The sequence below is a fragment of the Monodelphis domestica genome, chromosome 3, assembly GCF_027887165.1.
Source record: "Monodelphis domestica isolate mMonDom1 chromosome 3, mMonDom1.pri, whole genome shotgun sequence".
NCBI lineage: Eukaryota > Metazoa > Chordata > Mammalia > Didelphimorphia > Didelphidae > Monodelphis > Monodelphis domestica.
Window position 1 is genome coordinate 299,409,891 of NC_077229.1, and position 15,046 is coordinate 299,424,936.

The 15,046-nt window shown below is 38.1% G+C and overlaps 1 protein-coding gene across 1 annotated transcript in view; it reads right to left on the bottom strand.

Annotated features, from left to right (window-relative positions):
• ALKAL1 (ALK and LTK ligand 1) overlaps nt 1–14,769 on the bottom strand; it is a 40,407-nt gene extending 25,638 nt beyond the window's left edge. Inside the window, exons 1-2 of the mRNA XM_056823908.1 lie at nt 14,597–14,769; nt 12,708–13,202 (exon numbers count right to left, since the gene is read on the bottom strand). Coding sequence (XP_056679886.1) covers nt 12,708–13,191 — 484 coding nt within the window. The 5' untranslated portion in view covers nt 13,192–13,202; nt 14,597–14,769. The remainder of the gene's footprint in view (nt 1–12,707; nt 13,203–14,596) is intronic.
• Nucleotides 14,770–15,046: the final 277 nt, after the last annotated feature.

A 15,046-nucleotide genomic window follows, 5' to 3' on the forward strand; every position in this document is an offset into this window, starting at 1 on the left:
AAAAATAACTTACACCAAGGGCAGTTGAGTAGCTCAGTGAATTGAAAGACAGGCCTAGGGATGGGAGGTCCTGAGTTCAAATTTGAGCTCAGATACTTCCTAGCTGGGTGACCCTTGGCAAGTCATTAACCCTCATGGCCTAGCCCATATCACTCTTCTGCCTTGGAACCAATACTTCTATAGAACTACTGATTCCAAACAGAAGCTAAGGGTTTTTTTTTTAATTACTTACCCCTCAGGAATAGAAAAAAAAAATTAAATTCTGTCCTAAACATGTTAATTATTATGAGCATTGTTCTTTCTCCCCTCAATTTTTTCTAGTAACTGGCTCAGATGATAGCATTCTGAACTCCTAAGAAAGAAGAAAACAAAATCTTTTGAAATGTCAGACCTTCCTGCTAAATCAGATATTACCTAAAAGCTCAAGAAAATTCACTTATATTTGTACACATCACAAAATCATGGGACACAGAAATGGAATGGGTCTAAGCAGATCTCCAGTCCAATCCATACTGGAAAAAGAAGCACTCTTATAACATTACAAGTCATCATCTAGCCTTTTCTCCTGTGAGGGGGAATGTCCAACTTCCAGAGGCAGCTCTTTCTACTTTTGAACAGCTGTGTTTCTATGGAAATGTTTCTTCCTCTCAAGTATAAATATCTCTCTTTGCAAATTATGCCCATTAATCTTGAACTCTGGGGTCAAATAGGTTGCTTCCTTCAAAAGAATGCAAATGACTTTCAGCAAATAACTGTTGTTTTCTCCTAAAATTTCTGGGAGCTGCCAGAGGGAACTGGGAGGTTAAGTGAACTTGCCCAGGGCCACACAGCCAGTAAGTGTCAGTGATGAGAGATGGGACTTATGTTCTAAAGCCAATCATGTGAATTGCTTCTCATTTCACTGCCTGGCAAGTCATGAGTGTTTCACAACATTCTTTGATGGAGGCTAATATTACAACTCTCTACCATATCCAGATTGTGTTGCTTCTATTGCACATTAGTCAGGCAGTAAATAAGTAATCATTAAATATCTATGACATGCCAGTCCCTGTCCTAGGCAAGGAGGATACAAAGAAAAACAAAAGATAGTCCCTGTTCACAAGGATCTCCTAGTCAATTAAGTCAGAGGATGGGATGGAAAGAGACAGAAGGCAAACAACTATGGAAAAACAAAGTATGTTCAAGATGAATTGGGGCAAATCAAAAGAGAGATGGTACTAATATTAAGGTGGATTGGGAAAGCCTTCTTACAAATAGTAGTGTTTTAGCTGAAACTTGAAGGAAGAAGGAAACTGCTAGGAGGATCAGTGGAAAAAGTACTAGATCTGGAGTTAGGAAGACCTGAGTTCAAATGTGACCTCAGACACTTCATAGCTGTGTGATCCTGGGCAAGTTACTAAATCTCTATTTGCCTTAATCCACTGGAGAAGGAAATAGCAAACCTTTTTAATGTCTCTGCCAAGAAACCTGAGGGACTGTATTGCCATGCTGTAGTACACAGAGTCATGAAGAATTGGACATAGCATTGAATGACTGAACAAGGAGGAAGAGGAATAGAAGAAGGAAGCCAAAGAAGCCAAAGGTGGAATTGAGGAAGGAGAACACATCCCATGCTAGAGGCCATCAAGACATGATGTTTTGACATGGCCACTCATGGAAACCAGGAGGTCCAAAGTGGTTCCCTGGAAGGATGGAGATATCCACATGGCTCCCCTCTGTTTGACTTCTCTTACTAGCATCCTTTAGTACAGGAATTGCTGTGATCATTGTTCTCTCCCTAGTTTCAGGAAAAATAATATGAGAGCAAAATACTTGAAGGATTAATACTAATGCTCCACATCATCTACCCAGAATATCACCAAAAGATCACATTTAAGAAATCAAACCTAACAGACTCTTATGGGTTAACTTATAATAGAGCTGTACTCAAAATTCTCTACCCAATGTACAGGCCTGGAATCAGTTCTCCTAAGACAGTACATCAATCACCCTAGTGAGAGGCCAGTACACCATACCTCAGTGACTTGATTAACCAACTAAAATCCATCTTAGAAACTCCTCATGAAAAACTAGAAAAAATGATCAGCCTCATATTAAAAAACTTGGCAAAAGTGTTTGTTTTTTGTATTCTAGAACTTCTGATTGATTATCCATTTTATTAAAAGAAACAAATGATTTTTCTCTGATTATCCACAAGTCCAAAGCACCTCATAGGTTAATGAAAAAAACTGACCTCTAGTTATGCTGCCTGTGATGAAATAATTTATCTTTTGCAAAAGCTTTGTGTAGGTTGTCAGAATCAATAGTAACAATATAAGTATGTAAAATGATCACAGAATGTTAATCAAGCAATTTGTTAAAAGTTAATGTATCACTATCCAATTATCTGCATTTGAACATGTATGTTGAATAAGGTAGTTGTGTGCCAAGAAAGTATGTAATCATTGGGGTATAATTAAAGCCAACCCTGGGCCTAGTGAATGAAGCAGTTCCATGCAAAGCCTGGCCCAGGCTAACACTCCCAACTGTCTTCCATCACTCATTTACACCTTCATCACCACACCTAGTTGAGGACCCCTGAAGCCATGAACAGGGAAGGACCCGAGACCATGGCAATCCCAAACATAGGAGACAATCAAGGAAAAGGTTTAAAGTTGGGATATTGAGTATCTTATTTGAGGAATAGTGAGGGGGACAATGTCACTGAATTACAGAATATGAGAGGAGGCAGTGAAATGTAAGAATTATTGGAAGAGTAGGAGGAAGACAGTTTAGGAAGGGCTTTGAACGCCAGAGAATTCTATATCCAATCCTGGAGATGATAGGGAACCACTGGAGTTTATTGAGTTTGTGGGGGTGCATGGTAAGGTTAGATCTGCACTTTAGCAAGATTAATTTGATAGCTGAGTGGAAGATAGACTGGACTGGGTGGAGACCTGAAGCAGAAAGACCCATCAACAGGCTCTTGCAATAGTCTATGCATGAGGTAGTGGCAGTAGCAGAGAAGTGAAGGAGACATATATGAGATATATTTTAAAGGTAAAACCAATGGACATGATAGATATGAAGGAGTGAGAAATAGTGAGGAGGTGAGGATGACATCCAAGTCACAAGCCTGAAAGAGTGGGAAGATAATGGTGCCTCATCAGCAATAGAGAAATTTGAAAGGCGGGAGTACTGTGGGGGTGGGGGGATGGAGAATGTCTGTAGTTTTGGTTATATTGAGTTTAAGATGCCTATAGAATATCTAGTTTTAAATGGTTCATAGGTAGTTGGAGATATGTCTTGGGATTAGAAGAGAAATTAGAGTTGAAAAAGGGCAAATGACATACATCAGCATAGAAATAATCATCAAATCCATAGGAGTTGAAGAGACCAACAAGTGGAGAAAGAATAAATAAAAAGAAAAGTCCTGAAGGATAACCACCCAGTGTGGGAGGGATTCAGTGACCCAGACAAAGACCCAACAAAGTAGTAGAAGAGATTACATAGTTAAAAAGCGAATTGGGATAGAGGAGTGATGCATTGCCAGATAATAATAATTAAGCCTTACATTTACACAGGGTCCCGGGACTCCTGACAGATATAACCTCAGAGATGGTATGATTCAACAGGTGTGGACAAAATAGAGTTTTCCTTGACCTTGGGATCTAGTAAATATTTTTTTTAATTTTCTTTGTGCCCCAAATCTCATTAGCATGTCCTGACATATACCACATCTTTCCTTCCTCACTCCCTAAGCTCTGCACTGTCCAACAAATACTCACAGCACATGGGAAAATGCACTCTCAGACACAAAGGCAAAGAACACCCAACTTTTGCAGCTAAGCTAAGAAATTCCAGGTTCCTTCTCCAGTCTTCCTCCAAACCTTCTAAGAGGCACAGACAGTGTTCTGGGAACTGACTACCAAACATCCAAGGTGGAAATTGTATTTATCCCTGTTTAAATTGTAATAGGGAGCAATTCATCTTTGTGAGTTTAAATCTGGCCACAGATACTTTCTAGCTGTGTGACCTTAGGCAAGTCACTTAACCCTTTTGCCTCAGTTTCCTCCTATGTAAAATGAACTGGAGAAGGAAATGGCAAACCACTCCAGTATCTCAGATTGGGTCATAAAGAGTCATATGACTAAACAATAACAAATTATAATGGTTTCCAGCCAAAGCACTGAGCAGGAGAGTTTAATAAATTTCTTACAGCTACTGGCTGCAGCTCCTCTCACTTTCTCCTTATCTCATCTGAACAACCTCCCTTTCTAGGTTAACAGAAGGACACTATAAGTGACAAAACATTTTTACATATGTCATTTCATTTGAGTGACATAATTCTATGAGACAAATAGGGCAGACATTTGCACACACACTTTGAAGTTGAGGAAACTGAGGCATTGGTTTATTTACTTTGAGAGATGTCTGACAATGAGAAGACAAAATATCAGAATTTATGGGAGTTCAGAATGCTATCTTCTGAGTTAGATTAAAGGAGAGATTAATAAAATGAAAGTAAAATAACCATTGAACTAATAAGTAAGATTCAGAACTGGTTTTATAAAATAGACACCGTTGTTTAATTTGATTAAAAAAGGAAAGAAGAAAATCCAATTACCAGTATCAAAAATGAAAAGGACAAACTAACCACCAATGAAGAGTAGATTAAAGCAATTATTAGGAGCTATTTTGCTCAATTATATGCCAATAAATCTGGCAATCTAAGAAATGGATGAATATTTACAAAAATATGAATTGCCTAGATTAACAAAAGAGAAAATAGAATCCTTAAGTAATCCCATATCAGAAAAAGAAATTGAACAAAACATTAATGAACTCCCTAAGAAAAAATTCCCAGGGCTGGATGGATTCACAAGTGAATTCTATCAAACATTTTAACAATTAATCTCTCTACTATAGAAACTGTTGGGGAAAATAGGCAGAGAAGGAATTCTACCAAATTCTTATAATGAAACAAATATGGTACTGTTACTTAAGTCAGGAAGAGCAAAAATTGAGAAAGAAAAATATATGCCAATTTCATTAATGAATATAGATACAAAATTTTTAAATAAGATACTACTAGCAAGGAGACTATGGCAGTATATCACAAGGACCATTCACTATGACCAAGTGAGATTTTTTCTAGGAATACAGGGCTGATTTAATATTAGAAAAACTGTCAGCATAATTGTCCATATCAGTAACCAAACAAGCAGAGTTCACATGATTAGCTTAACAGATGCAGAAAAAGCCTTTGACAAAATATAACATCCATTCCTAATAAAAACACTAGAAGGCATAGAAAGTATAAGTAGTTTATTATTATTATTATTATCTACCTAAAACCTTCAGCAAGTAGCATCTGCAATGGGGACAAGTTAAAAGCCTTCCCACAAAGATCAGGAGTGAAGCAAGGATGCCAATTATCACCACTATTATTTAATGTTGCTTTAGAAATGCTAGCTTTAACAATTAGAAAAGAAAAAGAAATTGAATGAATTAAAATAGGCAATAAGGAAACTAAATTCTCACCCTTTATAAATGATATGATGGTATACTTAGAGAATCCTAGAGAATCAACTAAAAAACTAATTGAAACAATAACTTTGGTAAAGTTGCAGGATACAAAATAAATCCACATAAATCATCAGCATTTCTATATATTACCAACAAAGTCCAGTAGCAAGAGGTCGAAAGAGAAATTTCATTTAAAATCACTCTAGACAATATAACATATCTGGTAATCTACTTGCCAAGATAGACATGAGAATTATATGAACACAATTACAAAATATTTGTCATTCAAATAAAGTCAGAGCTAAATAATTAGAAAAATATTAATTGCTCATGGACAGGCTGAGCTAATAAAATAAAATTACAATTCTACCAAATTAATTTATTATTCAGTGTGATACCTATCAAACTACCAAATAATTGTTTTAAAGAACTAGAAAAAATAATAACAAAATCCATCCATCTAACAAAAGGTCAAGAATATCAAGGAAATTAAGGGGGGAAAATGTGAAGGAAGGAGGCCTAGCAGTATCAGATTTTAAACTGTGCTATAAAGCAGCAATCACAATAACAATCTGGTACTGGCTAAGGAATAGAATAGTAGAACAAAGAAGCAGATTAGATACACTATATAAGGGGGGAAATAACCTTAGCAACCTAATGTTTGGTAAACCCAAAGATCCAGTTTGGGGTATGATAACTCACTATTTAACAAAAACTGCTGGGAAAATTGGAAAACATTATGGCAAAAGTTAGGTATATACCACTATCTCCCACTGTATAGAAAGATAAGGTAAAAATAGATATATGACTTGGATATAAAGAATGATGCCATAACTAAATTAGGAGAACAGAGAATAGTTTATCTGGCACATATTTGGAGAAGGGAAGAAAGTATGACTAAACAAGAGATAGAGAGTATTATAAGATATAAAGTAAATAATTTTGATTATATTAAATTAAAAAGATTTTGTACAAACAAAACTAACGTAACCAAGATTAGAAGGGAAGCAACAAACTGGGGGGAAATTTTATAACAAATGTCTCAGATAAAAGTCTAATTTCTCAAATTTATATAGCACTAAATCAAATATATAAGAATACAAACCATTCCCCAATTGACAAATGGTCAAAGGATACAAACAAGCAATTTTCAGATGCTGAAATCAAAGCAATTAATAATCATTTGAAAAAATGTTCTAAATCACTCTTGATTAGAGAAATGCAAATTAAAACAAACCTGAGGTACCACCTCACATCTCTCAGATTGGCCAATATGGCAGTCAAAGAAAGCGGCAAATGTTGGAAGGGATGTGGCAAAATGGAAACACATGCATTGTTGGTGGTGTTATTAACTGATTCAATGGGCTATAAAACTGTACATACCCTTTGATCTGAAAATTCTATTACTGGACCTGTATCCCAAAGAGATAATAAAAAAGAGGGAAAGACCTAATTATACAAAAATATTTTTAGCTGTTCTTTTGTGGTGGCAAAGAATTGGAAGTTGAAGGGATGTCCATCAACTGGGGAATGGCTGAACGAATTGTATTACATGTTGGTGATGGAATACTATTGAGCTATAAGAAATGATAAGCAAGGGGGACACTAGGTGGCTCAGTGGATTGAGACTCAGGCCTAGAGATGGGAGGTCCTGGGTTCAAATCTGGCCTCAGACACTTCCCAGCTATGTGACCCTGGGCAAGTCACTTGACCCCCATTACCTAGTCCTTACCATTCTTCTGCCTTGGAGCCAATACATAATATTGACTCCAAGATGGAAGGTAAGGGTTAAAAAAAAAAGGAATGATAAGCAAGATGATTTCAGAAAAAAATATGAAAAGATCTGTAGGAACTGATGCAGAGTGAAATGAACAGAACTGGGTGAACATTGTACACAATAACAGCAATGTTGTCACTTAATTATCTGTGAAAACTTGGCTACTCTCTGCAACAATCAAGGATAATTCTGAAAGACATGATGGGGAATGCTATCTACCTCCAGAGAAACAACTGGTGTTTTCACAACAGTCTATCTTTGCTATTATATTGGGTTTTTTGGTCATATATGAGTATGCTCTTACAACAATGATGAATATGGAAGTATATTTTGAATGACAAAAAGAATAAAATAAAAATGGCCACTGGCAAAAAAAAAGAGTGATATCAATGTTTTCACAAATAAGAAAATCTGGATCATTTCAAAAACAGAGAAAAAACTAAAATAATTTTAATTAAATTATACTTAGAGAATATACTACATCTGATTAAGGTTTTAAAAGATGATATATTTTCATATAAGCTAAATATAATGGAAAACTTCTTAGAAACCATACCCTGTCCATATACATGAATGTTCATGGAATTATAAGATGCTATGAATACCTGTGGCATGCAAAAATATACTAACATATGCCTTTGTGAAGAGAAAATGGTGAATCCTTTTATTCTCCCTATAGCAGCAATGCAACTGTTTTCACCCCATTTTCCCCCCATTACAAAAAGCTATTAGCTACAATTTTAAGGAACATTCCTTAGGTTTTCTTTAGTTGTATTCTCATAATAAATTTGGAAATCAGAATTTGAATATGAAAGGGACTTGATGATATAGATGCTAGAAAACCAGAATGAGGGTTCAGAAGCCCTGGATTGAGGTTTTACTTCTGATACAATTAGCCATGTAACCAAGGCAGGACCTCCAAGGAGGGTGAACCCACCTCTTTTGGCCATGTCAGCTCTAAACTGCCCTCTTCACAACTTCCATTCATTGCTCCTATTTCTACCATCTGGGCTCAAACAGAACAAGTGTAATCACTCTTTCACATGACAGCTCTTCAGATGTTGAAGATAATTATACTGTGCCCCTGGACTTTCTCTTCTCCAAGAGAAACATGTTCAGTTCTTTCAACCAGTTTTCATATGATATGACCTCAAGGATGCCTTCCTTAGGAACACTCTTGATGTTCTTATCAGTGTTCTTCTTAAATCGTGTGCCCAGAAGAGAACATAAAATTACAAAAGAGGTCTGATAAGGGAAGAGTATAATGGAACTGCCTCATGTTTCTGGAAGCTATAGTTTTCTTAAAATTGCACAATTTTGAATTTGGTTTTTTTGGCTACCACATGACATTGCTAATTCATATTGAAATTGTGCACTAAATCCCCCCAGTTCCTTTAAAGAACAAGTGCTCTCTAACCATACTTCTTCTATCTTATACTTGTAACGCTGAATTTCCTTTACCCAAGTGTTATGGCATATTCATACCTATTGAATGTCATTTATTTAATTCAGTCCAATGTTCTAGCAGTCTATCAAGATCCTTTTGGATCCTAAATTTATCATTCCATGTTAGCTCAATCTCTCTCCCAGCTTTGTGTTCTCAACAAATTTGATAAGCTTGCCGTCTATGCTTCTATCCAAGCCAACAGGATAAATCACAAGTTCCTAAGGAACTCTACTAGAGACATCCTGCCACAGTCATTGAATTATTAACAAATAATATTTGAATCTAAACATTTATCCAGTTCAAAATCCATTTAATGGCATTATCATCTTCTCTATATCTTTCTCCATCTCCTCCACAAAAATAAAATAATATATTTTACCTTGAACTTTTGCTAAAATTAAGTAAACTAGAGGGCAGCTGGGTGGCTCAATGGATTGAGAGCCAGGCCTAAAGATGGGAGGTCCTAAGTTCAAGTCTGGTCTCAGGTACTTCCTGGCTGTGTGATCCTGGGAAAATCACTTGACCCCCATTGCTGAGCCCTTATGGCTCTTCTGCCCCAATCAATACACAGTATTGCTTTTAAGAGTTAAAAAACAACTAAGTAAACTAGATAGATAGATAGATAGATAGATAGATAGATAGATAGATAGATAGATAGATAGATAGATAGATAGATAGTATATATATATATACATATATATAACATATTCTTCTTACCAACTTTGTCAATGCAGTCAAAAAAAGCAAATGATGCTAGGGTGACATGACCTTTCCTTGATGAAACCAGGCTGCTCCTTTGTAATCATTTTTCCCTTTCTCACTGTTCACTTACCAACATTTAAATAACCTGTTATAGAATATCCCCAGGAATCAAAGTCAATCTCACTTGCCTATAGTTTGTTTGTTCTCTTCTCTTCCTCTTTTTTGGAAAATCAAGACTATACCATTTTATAACCTCTTCTCTCATTTTTCTTGATCTTTCTTGATCTTGATCATAACTTCTCTCATTTTTCATGATCTTTGAAATACATCTGATAATATTTTATCAGTCATGTCTTCCAGTTTTTCCAGTTCCCAAACATATTATTCACCTCTACCCTGTATGTTGGTTATATCCCATAGTAATTTCAATTCAACAAATATTTATTGAAGTCAAAAGGGAACATGCTACATAAAAGGAATATAAAAAACAAAATACCTGTAAGGCACTGGGTATTATAAGGGGAATAAGACATGTACAGAGATAAGTAAATACAAAGTATATACATAAGTAATATAAAGTAATAAGAGGAAGAAAATCTCATATACACAACAACACCTAAGCCATGCTTTGAAGAAAGAATATAAGGCAAAGAAAAGAAAAAAGTGCATTAAGTAGATGCGTCTATGGAAAAGCACATAGCCATGTGGGAGATTAAATATTATATGTGGTGCACTGCTTCATTCAATTTGATTGAATTGGGGAGTGTGCGTGTGGGGGAGCAATATAAAATGAGACTGGAAAGGAAGTGGGACCCAGATTGTGAAGAAGCAATATAATATCGCTGAATATTTTTAAGTAGGGAAGTTACATGTTAAGATTTGTGTCACAGGAATATCAATTTGTAGCTGCTATGTGGAATGTGGTCTGGAAAGGGGAAGACAAACATCTTTATATCTCATACAGAATTTTTTCTTTCTTAGCTACAATTTGAGCTAAATATTTAAGCTAAAAATATGTTGAAATCTGTTTATATGGAACAGAGATCTATTACTAAAAAGAAAAATGACCTGTGACAGATGTCTCTGTCCTATGATTCCACTGTCCTAGATTCTCTCTATTTGTGAAATGTGAAAAATGAAGTAAAGGAGCCTGAATGTATGTGTTATGCCCCAGCATGTTAAGGTCTGGCAGGAACCTTGAGTTTCCATTCTTCTGCTTACTTCCTGGTCAAGAGACCATTATGTCAGGAGACCTTCTATAGCTAGGACACAGCAACAAGGAATTATTTTATGTTTATTTTATGGGGCAAGACTGATGGCTTTAAGGACCTGCCCTGAAGAAAATGTAGTCTGCCTGGAGATACTGGGTCTCAGTGTAAATAATTACATTTTCTTTATAGTCTCTGCTTTTGACTACATTTCCTAACTTTCCAGAGGAAGGGTTTCTAAAAGCTAAGAGGAGAGAAGAAAATATTATCATTTTGAGCTTCACAGAGGAGACTTCAACTAGTGCAATGTGAGGTGGGCTGGATTGGTAACCAAAGGATCTGTGTTCAAATCCTTACTCTGTTATTTAAGGTTAGGAATCCTAGATTAGAGGTTGAGGGACTGTGAGGCCAACACCTTCCTTTTACATATAAGGAACAAGGATGTGATGAATTTCCTGTCAGCATGCAAACAATAAATAATAGAGGCAGAACCTGACCTCTAAAGTCCCTCAGTCTTTAAAACTGTGATCATATGAGTCTACACAAAAGGAGAAACAAAAATTTTAAAAACCCAAGCTGGTATTAAAGACCAATAAGCAAAGATGAAAATAACCAGAGAATTAACTGTCTCTTCAAGGGCTTTATTTCTTCATGTTTCTCAGAACATTTTGCTAGCTTAACATATCACTTGCTGTTCATAGTAGTTGTGTCAGACTCTTTGTGACCCAATTTGGAGTTTTCTTGGCAAAGATACAGGAGAAGTTTGCCATTTGCTTCTCCAGCTTATTTTATAGATGAGGAAACTGAGGCAAAAAGGGTTAAGTGACTTGCCCAGTCATACAGGTAGTTTGTGAGACCAGATTTGAACCTTGGTCTTCCTTTTCGTGGGCATGGTGCTCTATAGACTGTACTACCAGTATAGTGGAAAGAGTTGGATATGGATTCTAGTCTTGGCTCAGTCATGTGACCTCACTGAAGTTGCTTAACCTTCCTCGGTTTCTTCAACTGTAAAATTGTATGTTCAGGACTTAAGTCACTGGCTGAAGAGATCAATGAGTGAAGAGGAAAATAAAAGCTAGTTCCAAGTGTCCAGAAACCAAGTGAATTATATATGTGGATATGCTTAATGATGTCTATAAATCTAAGTAAATATTATCTCCTGTTTTCTCTATTATTTCACAGACCTTCTATGTAATTTCTCTCCTTTTCAGTCTATCCCCTATCTTCAGCCCCCTCACTCACTTCTCTCTACTCATTCTCTTCATTTCCCTCTTTTCTCCTCTCCCACTCATGGCAACTTAATTAGCTTCATGGCAACTTAATTCCTCACAGGAGTTTAGGAAGTTCTATCTTTTTTCCAGACTTTTCTCTATTAAAAAGAAAAAAAAAACTAGAGAAGCTGATTAAATGATAAAAATTTAGATCATAGGATCAAAGATTTAGATCTAGAAAGGTAACTTAGAGACCCAGAGGGCCTATGACTGACCCACAGTCATACAGGTTATAAATAGCAGAGACCTGATTTGAACACAGGTACACTGACTCCAAAACTGGCTCTGAAAAATTATAATTAATATAATGCTTATTCTCAATCCAGTAATCTTTGCATTCTAATTCTCTCCTTAATAATAAGGAACATCAACCTGGGTGGCCTTCTGGAAAGAAATGTAAACTTCTCACTGCTTGTCCTCAAAAGAAGCTAAAGCCCAATCCCGTGCAGAAGAGTTTTTAATGTTGCTTCTCTACGTGACTGAGACTTTCATTCGTCTTAGTACCATTTACTCCCTTTCTTCTTTCTTGGATCTCTGAACATATCCTTCCCCTCCTTTATTTCTCTTCTCAAAATCCCTGGACCAAATTACCAATCTCGGGGGCAGGCTTCAGAAAGGAAAACTTCAGAGAGTGTTTAATTTTATGTTTTTCCTTTTCATAATGAAAATGGGATTTCCGGCGGGAGATAGGGGGCTCCCAAGTCCTTTTCCATTACAGCATCCAGAGGTTGGATGCGGGTATAGGTAGGCAGTGCAAAGGAAAGAAGTAGGTCTTGTGACTGATTGGCTCTTACCTGCACTCCTGGGGGCGCTGAGGAGCCAGGAGCCGGAGGCTACTGGTTCTGTGGAGGAGGACGAGGACGAGAACGAGGAAGAGGCGGCAGCGGCGGAGGAGGCGGAGGAGGCGGAGGAGGCGGGGGAGGCGGAGGAGGCGGCGGCGGCGGCGGCGGCGGCGGCGGCGGAGGAGGAGGAGGAGAGTACGCGATCACTGTCCATCTGGGGTTCGACGGCGGAAAACAAGGAAGAAGAGGTAGCGCCATACACAATGCGCTCCAGCAGACTGGAGGAGCGCACCCTACCCGCGCTGAGTTGCTGCGGGACTTGGGCGCTACTAGAAACACCGGGTGCTTGAAGGAGATGGAGGAGATTCTCTTCTTTGTAGCCCTGTGCCCGTGCTTCCCTGCGGCCCCGGGGACTTCCTTGACTCTTCTGGGATGCCAAAGCGAGAATTAAGAGAATGAGAGTAGGCAGCTTGGGCCGCTCGCTAACTGCCGGCATCTTCCGTGGGTCTGAAAAGACGTAAGGAGAAAAGAAAACTCCAACATTTAGGTCCTCCCGGGGTCATGCCCAGGACGTACCTTGGGCGAGTTCCTAACCTGGACTGCGAAGGGAAGGACTCAGATTCCTAGGAGAAGAAACTCCAAGGATATTGGAGGCGGATGGGGTATCAGTGAAGAAACAAGCAAGGGGTTTGTCTGGGACGAAAGAATAATCTTTTTCTGCACTCATCTCCGCTTTCCTGTGCCTGGCTATTTGTTCAACCTCCTGGACCCCCTTTCTCCTCCCAGGAGAGGGCTTTGGAGTTTCCGTGCAGTCTCAGACAAATTCCCCTCACCGGTCCATTAATCCCTGGCTCAGTCTTTGCAGCCCCAAACCCCGGAAAAGCTGTGCATTGGGGAATGGGCAGCAGCCCAAGAGGTCTGAAAAAGATGGAGAACTTTTCGAAAGATAGGAGAGAGGGAGGGGGGTGATGTGGGGAAGAGAGAATAGAGAGAAAAAGGATTATTTTAGTCAGACTGCCCATTATGCTACGTCTGATCCAACAAGAATCAATTTCAGAATCTCTAGAAAAGAAGCCTCTCATGGGCAAAATTTTGAAGTTCTTGTGATCCATCAGCTACCCAATGACACTCGGGTATGTGGAAAATATAACATGAGCCAGACCGGCTAGCCGGGTCCCACGCTTAAGGCTTTCTGACATGCGAGTGTCACCAACGCACAATCACTATAGCGATCCCCCTATAAGTACAAGAAGAGGAAAGGCAGAAAAGAAGGGAAGGGGAGAATAATTAGATGGGCTTTGGCGGACTTTTCTATAAGGTAAACCTAAGAGGGTAGCAAAGCCTGCCATAAACTCGTTCCCCAAGCCCAGGCTGCTTTTTCTGGGGTCCTCTACACCAAAAATACCCACCCATCCAACCTTTGGTCAGTCCTTTTTTTTCCTTCGTTCCTTCCTTCCTTCTTTCATTCTTTCCTTCCTTCCTTCTTTTCTTTCTCCATCTCTTAATCAATAAACACGAGGTCTCTTTTAAATTTCACTTACTCTCAATCTAGGGGTTTTGTAACATACAATTAACTTTTCAGAGGAAAGCAGAGGATTCCATTCTTAAGACTACATTTTAAATGCAAGCCTTTGTTTGACTATGATTTTGCGTCCTTACGGGGAGTTTCCTCCTCCTTCCCTCTAATTCCTGGGAGCTGCTCATTCTAATATCTAGGGAATAATATTTTTTCCATTTCCTCTGTGATTACTAAAACCAGCAACTCTTTAGCCTGATCAAAAGTTTAATCACCCAAAAAACTACCCCTCTGCTGGATACTAATGAGAGCAGTGAACTAGATACAGAGTGAAGGGAAAGAAGTACCTTTCTTTGAGATGTTCTTTATAGTATGGGGAGTTTACCTTATGCAGATGAATAAATCCTTCTCCACTAGCAAAATGCAAAGGCTTTGTCTTCTCTTGCCTTTTAGTTCTTGTTTATGATGGTGAACTCCTCTCTGATTGGAGCAAGTGTAGCTCTCATACCCTCACAAGACAGTGAGAGAGTGCCCCTCTAGAGTCCATTCCACTGTTTTATATGAGCATGTTCAATGTGAGCACTAATAGACTTTGGGTGGGTGGCAAATGCTAAGGACATTTTAGGTAATTTTTGTCTTCAGTTCATCCTGGCTTTTCATGTCAAACTTCTGTCACTTCCTTTTCCCCCACTGTGGGCTGCACTTATGGGAAGAGTCATCAACTAGAGTGCCTCAGATCTCTCCCTGAAATCTAATTTTTCTGTAAATCAGCAGTCCTTACCAAAGAACTCAAAGGATGACAGCATTTCTAAACTTTAAAAAAATCTCTATTCAA